This window comes from Ptychodera flava, unplaced genomic scaffold, assembly GCF_041260155.1.
Source record: "Ptychodera flava strain L36383 unplaced genomic scaffold, AS_Pfla_20210202 Scaffold_60__1_contigs__length_796720_pilon, whole genome shotgun sequence".
Classification (NCBI taxonomy): Eukaryota; Metazoa; Hemichordata; class Enteropneusta; family Ptychoderidae; genus Ptychodera; species Ptychodera flava.
This window is the reverse complement of record NW_027248382.1, coordinates 374359-393662: the sequence shown is the minus strand read 5'-3', so window position 1 is coordinate 393662 and position 19304 is coordinate 374359. Positions and strand designations below refer to the sequence as shown.

At 38.0% G+C, this 19304-nt stretch overlaps 2 protein-coding genes across 2 annotated transcripts; both read right to left on the bottom strand.

Annotated features, from left to right (window-relative positions):
* Positions 1-12892: 12892 nt before the first annotated feature.
* Positions 12893-14668, bottom strand: LOC139128581 (fibroblast growth factor receptor 2-like). The gene is made up of 4 exons (XM_070694331.1): positions 14563-14668; positions 14274-14370; positions 13935-14034; positions 12893-13035 (listed from the first exon to the last, which is right to left on the bottom strand). Exons 1-4 carry the CDS (start codon positions 14651-14653, stop codon positions 12973-12975), a joined length of 351 nt encoding a protein of 116 aa, XP_070550432.1. The 5' UTR covers positions 14654-14668; the 3' UTR covers positions 12893-12972.
* A 157-nt stretch (positions 14669-14825) lies between these two features.
* On the bottom strand, positions 14826-17436 carry LOC139128603 (tyrosine kinase receptor Cad96Ca-like). The gene is made up of 5 exons (XM_070694351.1): positions 17384-17436; positions 16113-16341; positions 15737-15847; positions 15466-15652; positions 14826-14942 (listed from the first exon to the last, which is right to left on the bottom strand). The coding sequence occupies exons 2-4, from the start codon at positions 16264-16266 to the stop codon at positions 15516-15518; spliced, it is 402 nt and encodes a 133-aa protein (XP_070550452.1). The 5' UTR covers positions 16267-16341; positions 17384-17436; the 3' UTR covers positions 14826-14942; positions 15466-15515.
* Between the last annotated feature and the right edge of the window lie 1868 nt (positions 17437-19304).

Below are 19304 nucleotides of genomic sequence, written 5' to 3'. Positions count from 1 at the left end.
TTTTATAGACGACGTGAATGCAGAATTTTGAACATAGGTCACAGATTTTTGACGTTCCTGATATGAGCTTACAAATGACTGTTTACAAAAACGAATCTTCGGGTTTCCCCTTGCTAGTTGTTATATTCGATTGTTTTTGAATTTATACCACTCATGGTCATGTGACACATTGTTCTCACCGTACGTTTATTATTGCAACACCAATTGATCTTATGCAATTAAGTAAACCATCACGGTTCATTGATATGGAAATTAGTAACCTTACAGTTTAATGAATAGACTTCATTATCATATAAATACAAATGTAAGGTTTACTACTTTCCATATCCAATGCACGCGTAAGGTTTACTTATCTACATACGAACAAAAGTCAAACATCTGGCAGATTGTACACGTTGCAACTTTTAATGAACTTGCGAAATTACATTTCAATGACAACTTATCACCGTGCTGGTTTTGAATGAATATATGGCCTGATGAACTTGTGTACCAGGTTATTAAACGTAGTGGTATCTGATGAGCAGCACGCAGAATGGTACTCTTCAACATTTACATCAACTTTTGTCACAGGTTGTGGGGGCTGTAAAGCGTTCGACACGGTTTTCTGCGGGAATTGCTGATACGCATGTACGTGCGAAATCCTTCGTCAGACGATGGCTAGAGCATTCTTGAAATGGTTGTTCATCGAAGCCCTTATTCATACAGGAAGTTGCTGCAGTCACCTGAATTTAATGGAAATAATCAATAATTAAAAAATATTGCCGACGAAAACGAAGGACATTTGAGCGGAAAGTAATGGAATCCCACAAATAAACTCCGTTTAAATAACGACAGTCAGCGGGCGGGGTAGACCCACTGCATTGAAAGTTTCAAATATTATCATGTCATATTAAACTGGCCTTTCAAAAACACGATGGTAGAAAACAATAACGATAACGCCGGGAAAATGTAAGAAAATAATTGAAACTAACCTGCCCGAATGACCGGTATGATATCCAGATATTCCACAGATCCGCAAATGAATATTTCGCTGCTTTTAACTTCAGTTGTTTTAAGTTTGTCGCTTCGGGTCGTCCCCTTGCATCCGACACTGACACGCCTGATTCGGTAGACTTGCGTGTACTTTGAAGTACGCGAGATCCTTGTATTTCAGTTAATTGTGCACTGTTCACGGGAGCAGGAAATCTTTCACTTTCATGTTTGCCGTTAGGTTAAATCCTCTCTGTTATCCAGTGGTATCGCGTGGTCAAACTGCGAGCAAAACCTATCCACTTCGCTTGTTTACATTTTGTCGGAAATATACAAGTATGCATCCATGACTGGTGGCGTGGCCGATACAGAGTGACATGCACATGCATCATACCACGTGGCAAATTGATATGCACCTGGATCATGTGCAGTCAGTTTGTTAGCCAATGGAAAGCTGTATTATAACTATGCTATTGTGTCAAAATTTCAATCCCTTATGACACCAAGTGTTTTAAGACGCAATGCATATTGGTCACTCTGACAGCACCGCACAACTAGGTCATGATATTTTTCAAATTTCCTCTTTTTTCCTGGTATAGTAGGTAATTGTACAGGTTCTCGTGTGTTTACAATGTCTAAACCTCACGGCTTTAGCTGGCAAGTTGTAAACCGCACACGTGCCGATGCCAGCTAAAGCCGTGAGGTTTAGAATTGTAAACCCACTCGAACCCATACAATTACCTATACTTAGCTGTAGTATTATTATACGTCTTCTTATTATTTCTGTTTTGTTCGTTGCTCTCTGTGTGTTGCTTAGTTGCAAGTAGTGTAGACATGTCTATGTTCAGGTAAGTCGTTATGTTTGAAGTGTTCAAACGCACTATGGAAATATTTTTGCTTCGGCCAAGTATTAATTTACCAATTAGCACAGTATAGTTTGCAAACTTGGTCATTTTAGTGACAATACTTTATATTTAACATGAGTAAGAAAAAAGTTAGTGGTAGATGCACTTTTTTGTGAAATAGAAGTGTGCAGCAATCGTGTATACGCATGCTGCATTTTTTATGTTATGTTTTACAACAAGCACAGTGCAATCAAGTATTACTGACAGCGATTCAATGCCTTCTTGACGTCGCAGAGGCGCGGCGTTTTCTATCCGCATTGCCACGGCTTCTCTCGAATTTTCAGAACACAGCCTTGAATTGTGTAGGATAACCTTACTTCAAAAATATTCAGCAATGATTCTCATAGAGTGCACTTACCGACACCAGATTGACTTGAAAGTAGAAGTAAACACAAAACGCAGGCATGAAAGGGAAAGAACGATCGAGTGGTAGACATTATTATGTCCACGCATTCATCCTTTTCTTTACAAATCATCTGTGCCTTTAACATCGCTTCTGTTTGTCTAAGATGCTTGACCCCTGTACGTATTCCAACTGGTGTAATTATAACTTAAATCAAAGCACATGAACAAAGTCGTTGCCTGAGCGAGCGGTCTATTGTGTGTTTATCATAGGTGCCTCTTTTTGGTTTAACTGATCTTCGGGAACAAAGGTCGACCAAAAGAATTCAGCTTGACGACCGCAGAACGCTATCCTTATTCTTGTGACACAAGTATTATGGGTGTCTCAATTTATGTTTTCTGTCAAGGTGAAAGTTGGGCAAGAGTTGGGCAAGACGCATGTGCATTGATCCGTGGGAGGGCATCATGGCGGATTTAAACGATTTTGTTTGACTATTGTCGCATCAGTACGTAAAAGTCGTAAACATTTTAAGCACACGCTTTTTGTTCCCGCTTCTAGCACGTGTTCATATTGAGGTAGAATACGCCACGGAGACAGATATTCGGACTCTCTCATTTTTACAATTCTGTTTAAATCTACCACTTGGGGGCCATTTTAAAGCCCTTGTTGCTGTAAAAATGATCTTTCAACGTCTCACTTTTTTGATCAACGAAATTATATTTTTCATCCAAAGAGTTAACGCTGAGATGGCTGCCATTTTGAATTTCAAATTTTAGTAAATCTTGGCAATTTGTTAATCTACAACCAGCATTTTTATGGTTGCTCCTGACTTTTATTCTTAATTTTGTAAGACAATACTTGAAATATTTCTTTAGGCAAATTTGAGCACAAGTCTCTCTTCCATTCGCGAGATGCATGTTACCGTTACTTAAACATCTTGAATTTAACTTTCAAGTGATGTCCAAAACTGAAATTCCTTCCCAGGACTTTATAGCATATTAGCTTCAATGTGTCGTGAATAATTATAATAATCCCATAGATCCGCGAAAAACACGAGTATACGATGACGTCAAACAGAGAAAAATACCATGGGATTATATATTTATCACATGAACAGTCTTCTTATTTTTCTTTTGACGTGAATGGATCAAAATTATCGTAACAAATTGCATGAATTTCGTCGCGATTTGTGTTTTACTTACGCGGATTACTTTCATTTAAAGAGTAAAGCGGCCCGTCACCCAGGAGATACTTTCATTCATAAATCCCATCAAGGTGAAATTTGCTACATGAAAATGGTGTCTCCACCAACCAGACGTACGGATTCTGTCACGTGAACCTGTCAATCATTGTCTCGCGCTGTACCGATGCCAAGGCAAGTCGGCAATCGGTACGGTGGACATAATCGTGCTAGCGACGGATAGCCATAGTATTCAGAGTTATTCAGAATATTTACAAATAGATTTATGAAGTAAATGAAACGACACGATAACACAAAATTGTAATTCTCATTCTCAGAAATTCCGTGGCTTTTCAAAATATCACACAAGTTTACGACCGTGGCAAGCGCGAAAGATTCCGTTCGATGACACACTGAGTGTACCGCATTGCATGTTTATGCCCACAACGCTGCCGTCACCGGTCTCTGCCATGCCGGTGTCAACTCGTTAATCCCGATCTCGGTCGTCAATGTTTTTGTCTTAAGGACTTTGATGTTTGCAGTGACATATATCTCACCCGTAGATACATCCTAATTTTACTCTACGGAAACTCTGTTTTGAGTGTTGTCTGAGTCAACTTTCGAAGTACATCGGATTCCACAGCGCTGCACTGCAGATACAGCTCAACAGCTGATGTCTTCGATAGCGCTACAGCCTTACGCCGCGCTACAGGTTTGATTCCGAGCAAGAATTTACGAATTTTTTGTATGATGAAGGAAATTTATCATTGTTATTCGAATAACTTTATGCTTGTGCCTGAATGTCGCTTTCCCGAAGATTATGCTGTACTCATTTATTCAGTTGAACTACCGTTGAGGTGAGGATTTCAGGTTTATCGCCAACCGGGATCGCCAGGTACGACGTCCACATTGAGCCTTACGAGGCGACTATACTGGATCGGCGGTATCCCCATTCGATTCTCGGGAACAGCTATAGTTTTAGCGACTCAAAATTTCGCTGGACATGCCTTCTATGTTTCCATGTGTGGATCTATCGGGTCACCTTTTTTGAAAAAGTGTCATGAGAGCACGGCACCGATCCCCGGGCATCGATCACGACAAATCGGTCTACTATGTTCACGTCGACCCGCATGTATGAACGGTACCATGCAAGAAAAAAGTTCCGGTTGATGACATACAACAGGGGTAATTCGGATTTCTTATCCGTCCTGTTCTACGTCACACAGGTGGGAATTCGGGCCAGTTCATGTGATAATATAAAGAACTTCTCTTTTGTTTTCTGATCATCACACGCTAGTGATTATTACCTGACTGTTCGCTGGATTTACGCTCTGTGCAGACATCTTGTTACCTTTTACATCTTCAACCTTCTATCTTCAAAATCCCTTGCTAAGCTACTAATACGATAACTCGGTCTCGTGACTGAAAGCTCACTCAATATAAACGGTTTATGAAATAAAGGGAAGGAAGCTCAATGCGTCGTTTATATCTTGGTTGCTTGCGTCTTGTGTATGATTTTGTATATAATGTAAGTGTGCATAATGTAGGACGGTTATTTTTGTAAAGAACTGATAAGCCGAGGCGTATTCTTTCAAGACAGTACACAATACAGAATGGGTTTCAATACAGTTGTTTTGATGACGTAACATATTTGCGGCGGGTTATTGCTTGATTACAGAAAGCAATATAGGTACTATTACATTCAAGGGGATGCACTTTTTTGTACACCATAGTGGATAGAGAGACTGTGCCATAGTCAACACTTTTTGAACAATGATGCACTTTGGCCCTTTTGACCACTGTTTATTAATAACTGCCATGTGTCCAAGTCTACTTATGTTGCTCTCCGGCCAGATTGTATATTTTTTTTTTCTTTTAAGAGCGTCAAATGATCCAAACTCCTCTCAAACTACATTAGAGTAAAATGATGACTTCCCAGGTGGAGAAGCAAAAACACTCAAATATAACTATTCGACTTGGATAACTGTTTAGCGTTTTTGTGCTAGTAAATTAGAACGATCAATATTTGCTTTGGAGACAGTACGACTGAAACACTAACTCACCCATATTACGTTTCTCGCCTACAATTTATATTCAACTGTTCACAGTAAGGATCTGATAAAGAGAATTCTAACGTTGAAACAGTTCAATATGCTTGTTTACCACAGTCATAAAATTAAGGGTTTTTTTTTCTTACTCAGCTTGTATATAGTAGATTGACATAACAAACCCGATAAACGAGTTTACTGAACCTCGGCAGACTATTTCCGCGATCCAGTGACGCGACAAAACATGACCTTGCAGACCCCTGAACCCCGTCTATAGTATGCCCCACATGTCACCTAAACAGGCGTCAATTTAAGGCCACTGAATTGAAAGTCGTGTGTACTCGTCGAACAATATTTGGTTACGACAGGTACCACATAACATTACACTGCATGTTCTGTCATGCAAAAGTAGAAATAAAGTCTTGTTGCCCATTCACGACCATGTAAATGTGTTGTCCAAGGAATGGTGCAACCTACATACACAAAACTCGCGTGCACCACAAAATGCAGTGGCGTGTAACCCGCGAGGGGGGCGCTCCCATAGGATCGGGTACGGGTATGGGCCGCTCGTTTGGGGCACTTTTTCAAAAAAAATCCCTTAATATGGGAATTTTTTTCCAAACCAAAAACCTGAACATGGGTCGAAACATTGCCTCTTTAGACAATCTTTATATGCAACTAAATATCTTGTAGCCTTTTAAAATAAAGATGGAAATTCCTCAAATGTGTCAAGCAAATCCCTAACAATATTTTTTTTAAATATACATAGGTAGATGTTTTCAATTCGGGCGGTACTGGCCATACAAAATGGGGGCGTGAAATTATGCTTGATTATTGTTCAAAGTGTTGAAGTTAAGCACGCACACAATACTTTACATTCCATGGCAACCTTATCAAAGCCTTCCTTCATGAAACCAAACCAATCGATTAAGGTACGCGGCCGTATTCGCAAGGAAGACGAGGTATATACATCGCGATATACAAGACAAGTGCCCATTCTACCAGTAAAATATCACAGGTCATGACTCTACCTTTTATTTTTTACTGAATCTAATCTTATAACATCAGCGATTGACTTTTACGTTTGATGAATTGATATATACTATATACTGCTTGTGTACGAATGCTAGGGGTTACGTTTGTCGAAACAATATCTATCTATAATGTGATTACGGTGTCAACTTGAATAAATGAGAGGATAGAATACTGGATCAGAAAAAACGGCAGAACTATTCTACTAATCTATATCACAGTGATTTTCTATAAAGTAGGTTATCTGCGCTTAAACATTTTGAAAGCAAAACATTCTAATTTCAGCGCCTGACACCAAATATGATGAGTGCAAGTAAAGTAATGATGAACTTTACCTACACCAGCGAAAATGTTTCTGTCGTCGAAGTCACTTTTAATCGGTGTGGAATTTTGATCAAAAGAAACGGAAATCAGTCACACTAACATTGACTAGGTTTTAAAGCTATTTCTGTTTTTCTCGTAGTATTGTAATTGTGATATATTTTGAAAAGTTGTCCTTGGAATCAGAGACCTATTCTTTGCAAATTGCAAATATTTTCCTTTAGTAAGACAAATTTAAAGGGAACGTTTGTGATGAACTTTAAATAGCTTGTTCAGCTTGGAAGCGCATATAGATTTATATTACGCTTGCTAAGTCAAGTAGTGCGACTTACCTGTTGTGTATAAATTACTTTAAATTTTCCTCTGCTATTATTACTCCAATATTTTACAGAACAAAACGTAAGTAAAGGGTATTTTAAGAAATATGTAACTGCTTACGGTTGAAAAAGAATATTGTTTAAAACAATATTTACGAAATAAAAGAGAGCTATCACTTGATAACTTGTATCACTGCTGAAGTTGCAGAGCAGGATATATCGATTGTCGATTCTTTCGCTGCAAGCCATCACTGTTTACACAACCAGAGATGCAGTGTATCCGCGTGTCTGTGAACTGACCATAAATGACCAGTAGAAAATTGTGTTATCTGTATATACGCACTCGCCGAAAAATGAGTAAAAATAGAATTGGTGTTTGAGATAAAGTTCATAATTCACACAACTTTTGCATTCTTTTACAAATTTAACAAATTCACTATTTTAGTAAACCTAGTTTCTCAAAGGAGCTTCGTCTAACCATAGACAGCGCCCTCACCCCTCTACTGTCCCCGGTCCAACTAACTACTGATTGACGACATCAATACATAGTTAAAGTTACACCACGGGTCAAAGCTTTTCGACTCTCGTTGCCGCTGGCTATAACAAACAATGGTGCTCTCTTTTGTACGGTACTTTCTCCTGACCCTATACTGACTGTTCCCTGTGTTGAAAACTAACATCTGACAAGAAGAATAAAGCCCCTGCTGGGCCTGACCTTTTGTGCCTAGTTTTACTTGTCTTCGTGGTGACCTGAGACTGTGGGAGAAAGCAGGTAAACATGCCAGAGTGTAGATTCTGCATGACTGCTCGTGAACCTTGGTAACCTTATTATTGAAATGCAAATTTTGGCGGCAACCTCGGCTGCCATGTATCGATCCCAGATATCAGGTGAGCAAAAGTAATCAAACGGCATTCGTGTGGATTTGGCAACGCAACGTTAATATCTTCGATTGCGCAAATGTGATCCACAAATCTAGCTCAGTGTAATCCTGTTCATTTGCTATTCCAGCGTGAAGTATTTCAATGTCAACCATGCATTTAAGTTCAATGATCAAGTTCATGTCTTAAGGATACTTTGAAATAGTTAATTTTTTCACCATTCACAGATAAAAATGTTTTGAAACGCCAAGGACAACTGTTTGTGTTGTGAACAATGTAAATGTTTTCTTTCACAAAATTAATTTCGAAAACTTTGACCGGGGCAAAGAAAGAAGCAAGTTTGACAGGCGTTGGTGGTATTTTGGTAGTGACGTAAAGCAAAACTTCACTGTATATATTAACAGGCATTCATGAGTATTTTTGATGAACAGGTGCCTTAAAGGCCTTAACTCATAATTTGATTAAAACGTTAAATTAACAGAGTTATTTTTTTTTACACTCAACATCTAAAAGACAGCTCTAAAGGTAACTGTTTCTGTATTAAAATGTTATAAATGCTGGCCCGATGCCTATTATAGCCTGAGAGTGTGAAGGACACCAGCGATGACTGTTTTACTGCCTTCGTCTACGCTTTACATTATAATAGGACGGCACATTTAAACACGACTATCACTTATTGTGACTGATCCTGACACAGTAACTTTCGACAAAAAATTGGCGAATTCAAAAGTGTTTTGTTGGTAAAAAACAGTTATTCATATTCTATCGGATTGTCATACCCTCATACACTATTCTGTAGGGTGAAAGCTTATGCCGGCCGTTGTAAGAAAAAAAAAGAGTTTCACCAATGCAAAATGGGCCCCTCAATTAGCAAAGAAGTTTTGCATTGTAGATACACCATCTCAGTTTTCAATTTGCCATGCCTCCACCTATTAAATCCTATGCGCTAAGTCATATGATACCGTCGATGCAATCAGAATATAATCCAAGGCAAATCGAAAGGACCAATTCAAATTATTTTTGTCAGCAGGGCAAAATCATGTACATATGACACTTCATACGTAATATTTTGTCCAATGTTACCAGACAGGCGCTCAGGGTTGTATAATTTCTCCTGCACTTAAGCTTTCATACTGCAGTTGTTTATAGACTTAAAAGGCTCACACTGGCTGTTGACGGATGATCTTGCTGTTTGTGATACGCTTGCTGTGTACTCTGTGCAAACATTCCATTTTCTTACATTTATTCTTCCTTCCTCAAAACTCCTTGTTGAGTAGTTTAATGATAACCCGGTTACAACAAAAAGACTCTCTCAATATGAAATGTTTTTGTAATCAATCGGAAAGCAACTAAACAGCATTCATAGCTTCGTTGTTTGTGTTTTCTGTATAGTAAAGTTTGTGTTTAGTTGTTTTGAACAATAGAGCCATTGTCATGTAATGAGACAAGGATATCCGCGACACTTACGCTGCTTATCAAAGTAACAAACAAGTGCCAAAGTGAAGTATCAAACCTCAAAAAAAGCACACTATTATTTGGTGTTGGAACATGTCAATCGGTAACGGTTCTATTGTTCCTGGCGATAAAATTCCACCTGGATTTCGCTACGTAGATGAACATTAAAAGAGTTGGATTTTTAAGCGTCTCGATCTAGTACAATGCCGTCTTTTCGTCACTGTCATTTTGCAACCGTCAAAATAAGCAGATTTTTGAACATCTTGATCAAGTACGAATTGAATATTTCGATGCCATTTGGCTACCAGAACATTAACATTACGATAGTCGAGTTTTTGAACGTGTCGATCAAGTAAGATTCGCTCATTTCACGTGGTTAAAAAAATCGTTCCCTCCACGGGTATCGCGAATGCGCTCGACGGAACCGAAGACATCATGATTTCCGAGGAGATTCCGGTACTCGATGACGACTTATCAAATGAAGCCGTAGGATTCGTGTTTGATGACAAGTTGGAAGGTGACGATATAGACTCCGACGGGTTTGACTTCGATGAAGAGGGCAATTGTATCGACCAACGCGATATCCGAAGTTTCTTCCGCGCATGAACTGAAAATTCTTTGAATTTCTTTCGTTAATGTTTTATCAATTTTGCACATAGTTTTCTCATGTAATAATGTATTTATTGTTTTAACGGCATTTCTTGCTTGTGTGTGTCCGTTTCCTGAACTAGTCCCGGCAATGAGTAGGCGATAGTGTAACAGATTTTCAAGATTATGCATGCTTCGAAGTCTTGCGAGGGCCACTTAAGCTTATAGTTAGAACAAAAACGAGCATGTTTGTACCATATTCCGAACAGTTGATCATAGATGACTGATTTCCACATCAAGAGATATTTCGTTCATGGATACAAATAATAAAAAACTTCAAAGATTTATTGCCAAAAATTCAATTCATCAAATCTTAAGCAGATTGGCGTAGCAATCTTTCGTCTCGGCCAGGCCAGCCGCTGTTTCAACACTTTATCAGTTCGAACCTATAGCGCCTGCCTTTTCGTAAGATCACATTTCGTTTCGGGATACGGTTAGACTTTTGAAACTACCGTAGGAGCAAAACAATAAACTCACAACGTGTAACTGATCGTTTATTTTAAGGAGTACGCTTAATGAAAATCGTAAATAGAAAACATCGGACAGATACCACCACATGCATGTGCTTTACAGAACTTTACCCTGACCTCATGCACTAACACCTTTGACCTATTGCGTGAATTGACCAATCACAGCCAGCGGAACTTTAGGGACTTTCCCTTTACTCATTGTCTGACTTTTGCGGCCATGCTATGGGGAGCTAGCTGCTGCTGGGGAGCACAACGAAGTATCGTGGTGATTATCTACACGAAATACGAACATTTATCGCTATCGTATTGTTTGGCAAAAGAGGGTATGGCAAATACGCTAAATTTCAAAACTTGTAGATCTCCATTAATTTATACTGTACAGTTTCGACTGCCAGTATCGACGCAGCATGACCATGAGTTGATATCACAAAGTATGAGCTGTCTGCAGCGCTCTCGTGAATAAAAAATACATTGGCATAAAATTTGCATTACATTGCATTCATTGGCATAAATTAACTATGACGTTCGATTTCGCGGTGACATCCGTTTATACAGCCCCCCCCCACCCCCCCCCCCCCCCCCCATCTTTTCCGTCACCTTTGGTTTTGAAAAGGGGGTTTTAGAATCGGAGGAATACGGTAGTTGTTTGGTGTATGGAACTGAGGCGCATTTTAACATAATTTTAGACAATGCAGAAATATCTTTAGATGAATTTATACAGTAGCGCATTGTGCATATGTTTCGAAAGAGACGTTCTGCATCTTCGCTTGCCAAGGCCTGCTGTTCGGGCAGCCGGATGCTTCCCGAAATCAGGCCTTGGCCGATCGAGCCCTCTGATCGTGGTTTTTAAGCGCCACCGCACGACTGCATTAGACCCGTAACTAGCTAATCAGCGATCGTTGTTTACATTTCATTTCTTACGCATTCAAAGCGAGAGTGTAAATTTGTAACGCTGTCTTGCAGCTTAGCTAAAGTATTTACTTTTGCGAAACATGGTTTACAAATGCACCTCGATCCAACACGATCGTCAAGTCCGCCATCTCGGATTTCTCTGTTTTATGCAAATCGTGCTGTGATTGGTCCGCCTGATTTTCAAGTTCTATCAGATTTCCTTCGCACAGTATATCAGCGTGATCACGCACGACGTAGTTAGTGGAAGACTCCTGTCTGGCTAACGAGCCGTGCCTGCGGACGATGGACGTTTTGCTGCCCCCATGTTGACATCGATGCGTAAGATTCATACGAATAAAACTGACAAACAACCTATGTATAGGTTAATAAACCATCACTATTTTCCCACTATTTCTTACATACAATTAGTCGTAATGACCTATCAAAAAAGCCTTATTCAAATTTAAAAGCAAGGATGGTGTATATTGCGTAAAACATGGCAGTATACCAGAATATCGCCAAAGAAAAAGAACAAAGAGGATAGGAATGCAAAGCTAGGTAAAGCTAACACCTTTGCTGTGAATACACTAATAAGATAATTATATACGATACATAAATTATACCGCAAAAAAGTAAGTGAAATATTTATGATTGAATCTACTTGAATTTGTGGGAGGTGAATTTCATACAGTGATTTCCAATTAATCAAGTGTTAAGAAACACTTATTTATAAGGGTAAAATATACATTCTTTCTATTTTTTTCCTTCGCAAATACATTGTTAAGTTCTGTGATAATAACTACATTTCCGGATAGTTCGATATATATGTCGTAGAACTGCCAACACGATTGCTATGATTATACATAAATAAAAATGCACAACAAAGAACCAAAATATGTATATTGTCTTGGTACAATGTAGCTATGATTTTGAATAACAGTATTCTAAAAAGAATTAAAGATGTAAAATTCTGATTTCTGGTATTCCATTGTCAATTTAATTTCCGTTTGAAGATATAGTTATCAAATTTTTGACACCATCTTCACATAAATGAAACGCCCAAACATATTTATGAGAGTACAGAGCCAAAAATCTTTTCACTTCTGTCTGAAGATTGCAGGATGTATGAAACTTAAGTAATAGATATTATTACTTTTTTCTTGAAGTAACTTGTGTTATTATTTATTACGCTCTGCTTTAGCATCCTGCACTGTAATTCCCCCAGAACGTATATATATATATATATATATATATATATATATATATATATATATATATATATATATATATATATATATATATAATGACATTTATACATATTGGTATGTTGTAGGTACGTAGGTTTGTAGCAGGTGAGTGGCTATAATAACGAATCTGTCAAAATATAGCTATAGAAATTACAATAATAATTTCACGTTAAAAAATTCTATAATATCAATCCTGATTAAATAAAAAAATCAGGTTAGGGACTGATCAGTCTGACGTCTCTAATCCGAAATCTCCCAACCGTTTCTTTACTCCGTGGTGATAGCATATTCTTGTACGTCATCAATGGCGTTATTGATGTCTACATAAACCTATGGATATTAATACAACAACAAACACAAAATTAACTATTAATCATTATTATTAGTGTGGTTATTTAGCTTACATTGTACCAGTGCACCGTTGTAGCCGAATACCACGTGTCATTTGTGTTTATTATACGGTTTGAATGAGACAAACATAAGTGTGGCATTTTGAACAGTCGAGTACTTGTTTACATGATCGCATATCTGTTGGTGTTATCTTTTTTTTCAATCATACGCGTCATTAACTCTCTCTCTCTCTCTCTCTCTCTCTCTCTCTCTCTCTCTCTCTCTCTCTCTCTCCATATATATATATATAGTAGGTCCTTTGTTGAAGGAGATGACTTTACTATTTGTTGGATTATGGCTTCTTTCTTTACAGTTTTTTTTCACTGCATCATTCTTCGTTAAATACAGAGGAAAGACACTTAAATTTCTCGTTTCCCGGTTTATCATCTCTTTTTGGAGAACCTCTCCCCTGTTTGCTTCCAGGCGAAAACTATTCCGTAGCTGGGAAAAGCAAGCAGGTTACATATCGGACCTATATTGTAATACAATATGCAGAGCGACTATATATTATGATTGATTGTCATCGTGAACATTATGATGATGGTAAGAATTATCTCCCCTTTTATTTTCTGCACTTCTCGAAATAAGCGTTCATCTTAGTGAATGCATTACTCATTAGCATTGACCTGAAGTTGAATCTGGACCTCCATGCTCGTGCGTTGACAAATTGTTTCATCCTATCAGACATTTTAATTATACGGGCGCAACCTCCCCTTTTTGCATTGCCGACATTTTTACCTGATTTAAGCTGTGAAGTTTAGCTTATTTGATGGAGAAATTTAGCATGGCTAATTAGAGTATGTCTAAGATTACAGATGATTTCAATAGTTTGCGATGACCTGTGTGTCACGTTCAATCTCTTCTAGCTCGTGAACTAGGTCCTTGAATTTTGGCCTCCGTGACGGCTTTTGTGACCAACATTTCATCATAAGCAGGTACCTACACAAGATGGAATGATAGCAGGATATTTGAATGGTTGATATGCAAACAAATTTACTACCTTTTTACGATCAATGTTGCTTTATTTTATAGTGTTGACAATTTATGGTTTATCATTTTGTATCAAATGAGCCAATTTCGTTCCTTAATCATTAATCCCAATTTTTGAGTATATGGGCCTCTTTAGAATTTTACTAAACATGGCGATACAAATTTGAAGTAAAATCATCAAAACTCACAGATCCTCTTTGCAGTGCTTTGGTCTGCTCAGCCTACTCCCCTGCTTCAGATATTCAATCACTTCTTTGGCCGACATACCAGGGTACGGAGTGTTTCCTGTAATGTGGGTAGCGGGAAGCAGGTAAACGTAGAGTCCTGATGCCATACGATCGTGTGTAACGTGACAAAATCAACCGCCATTGATGATACCAAATAATGTTTAATCGGATAACATAAATGATAAGACATAACCATTAATGGAGTTGGCAATCTTTGGTGCCACCGATGTTGCCATGTCTGTGCACTTACCTAGTGTGACTATCTCCCACACGACCACGCCAAATGACCAAACATCACTTTCTATTGAAAATTCAGAAGACCAGAGTGCTTCCGGTGCCATCCACCGTACAGGTAATCGCGTCTGAAATAGTAGCGTAGAATGCATACTTTATGAGGCAAACTGTTTAAATCGAGGCCCCCTCACTATCAAAGTTTCTGAGAATCAAAATAGTCATTCAAGTATAGTACTTGGTGAGTTCTGTAACCAATGGATATCATTAAGGCTCACTTACTTTGTTGTCCTCCGCGTCGCTACTTAAATTCTCCAGATCTCGTTCAAAGTTTGTAACTTTACAAATTTTGTCGTCATTTAACATAACATTCCTCGCAGCGAGATTACCATGGATTACCTGTATGTTTTTCAGATGACATTGATGTTATATATTTACAAAAACAATGGATGGTGTTTTTATTTGGAAATAGCAGTAGTTGTAATCCTCCACCTCAAGTTCATTACCAACGACCTCAAACTATTTGTATATAAACGGACAGGCACGATGCAGTGAATTTGACAAACTCATCGATATTAGGAGTTGAAACCATTTTGCTCCACTGTCCCAGTTTTTCTCTCATATTTTCCCTTCATAACTCTTTTTTTTTTGGTCTTACATCTACATCAACTCTTAAGATTTCCTCTTTTTTCACCTGCCTCATCACAATAAAGCATTCAAATATATAAGAATATAATCGATTTTTCTATCAAATTTTCACCAGGCTGTTGTGTTTTGGTTACCTTGCATTCTTCTCCTGGTTAGCGTAACATTTTTGTAGCCTGCTCTCAAAACTATTTGCAAACCCAACAAAACGCAACGTTTTCAAAGGAATTATCAGCTCTTTTGAAATCGAATATTAAGTTATGTGTCCATAGCCTACCTTTTTGGATGTCAGGTAAGCCATAGCATTCCCTGTTTGCCGGGCAAAACTTATAAGATCGCCGCTACTAAACTCGGCGACTTTCCTTCAGCGTTGGCGTAGTTGTCGGTGTGTGATTTTCGAAAATCTCTCAAATACTTCTGCAAGTTGCCGAGTGCCATATAATCTAACAGCAAATACATTGGTTCTGTAAAATAGAAACCTCTATCAATTGAATTTTCAGCAAAATAGACGAGATCAATTCTCTTTAAAATACTTGATGTTATACAACCTGTCTTGGTACAACATCCGATCAGCGACAGGATGTTCTTGTTCCGACCGATCGTTTTAAGTAACTCAAATTCATCTGTTAACTTTTGTTTGTCGTCTTCAGTGGCGTTATCTAGACACACAGATGAAAATAGAATTTATAAAGTTAAAGTTGTTTATCTTATTATTTAGTTGTTAGTAATTGTTAGTTTGATATTTCATAAAACCGATAACAAGGTATGAATTATTCCGTCGGATAATGTATAAATGCACCTCCTCTCTCTCTCTCTCTCTCTCTCCTCTCTCTCTCTCTCTCCTCTCTCTCTCTCTCTCTCTCTCTCTCTCTCTCTCTCTCTCTCTCTCTCTCTCTTTACAATTGCGCGAGAGTACATCGATACCTTTGATAGTCTTCAATGCCACCACAGTCACACCGTCTCTGCCGCAAAGTTCCCATGCTTCGGCCTTGAAAACCCTGCCAAACGTGCCTTCGCCAATCAAATCTTTCTGACGAACGTACTCTTTTGGAAACTCAAGGACAATCTCGCCGGGCATCGCATACTCTGTATTGGTGTCAGACTTCCCATTCGACAGAGAAGCATATTGCTCAATGGTTGTGTAGACAGGGGGCTGTAGAAGGCATATCAATTTTTTTCTAGATTTGTTTGATTGGATGGCCGAGGTATGAAAAATGAAACCGTTTAATGCTATCGAGAATGGTTGTCAAATAATTAAGCATTAAAGCACAGCCAGCGACGGTAAACCACCAGATTTACACCAGCTCACGACTAATACGCACGGGCAACAGTGGGTGCATATATGAAGTTAGCTGAGAAACATTTCATTGAGAAACACTTCCCGAACGATTGCAAATAACACGAAGTTCTTAACAGAAATGCAGTCAAATTACGCTAAAGTTTCATGCAGAACGTCGATATAAATCATGAAATCATGCAACAAACACGTTACCCGGCGCAATGACAACAAACTCACTGAGGAATGTAAATGCCGTATCAAGGCCATTTGCCAACTCCAGGGAGCTTGCCAGTTTAAATCCAAATCTCTTACAAGCGATGCAAATGAGGTGAAACATTACATAGGCCTCACTGAAACACATTTAAAACACGCTCTGCATATTATGTCTAATATTTCTGAAGCAAATTATATGCATACAGCATAGAATTATCAAAGTTTGTCCTGCACTAAACTTGAAATATAAGGACAAACCAACTTATATATCATGGTCAATCCTACCGAAAGCTATCAGTTACTCAAATGCGTCTAGGTAATGAAATGTTTACCTTACGGAGATATTCATAATGGATTCATTTAAGTCCGACCTTTTAAACAAGCATTGCGAGTTGGTTTCCAAGTGCCGATTTCAACGCAACCCACCAAAACTGATGGTTTGATCTAGCTTGATACTCATATGAAAAGCAGTTGACGCAAATTTCACACAATAAAATCAACCTATGTGAGGATCGCGTGTATGAGTGAAATTCGAGTAATAGATACCAAATGTACTTGATGTGTTCTTATCTTCATTGTATATATATATATATATGTGTGTGTGTTTGTGTGCGTGTGTGTATTCCCTACAGGATGTGTGTTGACTTCTCATACAAGATATGAGTGCCCTAACATGAGAAATATATTGGGAAATAAATCTTACCTGCGGTAAATCTCGCAGTTCAAGCTCTTGATACTGATGATCTGTCTCTCCTTCAACCTGCCATTTACAGAAATATGTGTGTGTGTGTTTGTGTGTGTGTGTATCCAATGTATGTCCATTATTAAAGTGACGAAGTCTGTAATTTTTCAGGAATTTTGTTAGATACGAAACATTTATATTGTTTGACATTTTCAAGGATAATGAATGGGTGACCATGTATATATTTTAGACACGATAAATAAAACCATCGCGAGGAAAAATAAATGGCCATAACCTTTTATTCATTCGCGCGATGGTTTCATCTAATTTGTCTAAAACCAGGGTGAAATATATGAATGCTCACCCATTTATTCGGTATCTTTCAACATGACAAACAAATTATAAATAGCGTCTTGTACCAAACAAAATTCGTGAAAAATGGCCGACTTTGTCCCTTTAAAGCATTACACCTAAATTCTTGAAACCTAATTAGACTAAAGAGGTTTCTATATTTATAACAGGCTTATGAAGATTAAATTCACACAGAGTGTGGTGGATCCCATAATAACCATTTTCCCAGCAAGCTATTAGTAGTAGATACGCAAAGTTACGGAATAGAGTCTGTCACTTAGAAAAGCTAGGATGTATAAAGTACGTGTATGAATTTCATTATCTGCACCTTATTGATACATCTTTCTGTCATAATCATGTCAAAAGTTTGTTAATTTTACAGAAAAGAAGAAATTAAACATATGAGATCGGTTCCCTTTGATTTACTTTAAATGTCGCTTACCTTTTTGTCCCGCACTAATTTTCGTTTTCTTTTTCTCCAGACAGCAACAATAACAACAACTAACACTGCTAAAACCACGATGACACTTAGCGTTGAAACAACCGGTACGACGACTGAGTACCCACCTGGAAAAAAGAATATAAAGTATAAATCATGTACATTAATACATGCTATCGGTCAAATAAATTCCTGGCACACACAATCTACATCAGTTGCGCTATAAAGACAGTAGCTTCAACGAGAATTGTAAGTAAGTATATCTAACGCACTCTGATAAAATGTTAAACCGTTTATACATTTCGAATACATTGTACATTCTGAAAATAACGTAGATCATTTCTGATGTAGTTATGTTCTTGTGAGAATGACTCAAAATAACTGTAAGCGACTGACACTGGTTATAAAAACTGATGTTTTAACTTCATAATTTTGTTTGCGATAACGTTTGTGTGCAATGTGTGATAGTGAGAGTACGGGCGTGAGTGCTTTACGAACAGCGTGTGGAGGGGTCCCAGTCACAAAAATTGTAACAACTTAGCTCGGTTATTAAACCAATCTTTTTGAGATTGGAGATTTGGCCGAGCGGTTTTGTCTGTGGCTTTACTTCCTAGGCGACTGGGTGCCGTACTTTGTTAGTTCGAACCCGTTTGAAACCACCGTATCATACTAAATAACATATAAACACAAGTTCTCCAGTTATTTAATATACGCTAATGCCGTTTCTTAGAAGAGAAAATTAAACAATTAAAACAAGCGACCGGTAGGCAAATATACTTTTCGCTGTTTTATGTAGATTCTTGGAGAACAACTATTTTGACATGTGTTCATGAAGAAGTTTGCAATCTGTGATAGCTTATCTCAGTGGCCTGACAAAATGGGCAAACACTAGTAGCAGCAAAACTAGACAATTGAAGATTTCATCATAATCTGAACATATCAAAATTAATTTTATCGCTAAGAACATGTCAACAAAAGCTGTCATATGTGTATTTTTGGAGAAACAAATTTTTTGCCAAAAATTGCAAAATATGCCTAAAAAGCAAAATTGAAGATTTCATCATAATTTCAATATATCATATTAAAATAACCCCAGAAACCTGGATTCCAAATATTAAAGCTATGAAACGAGCAGTTTTTGAAAACACTTTT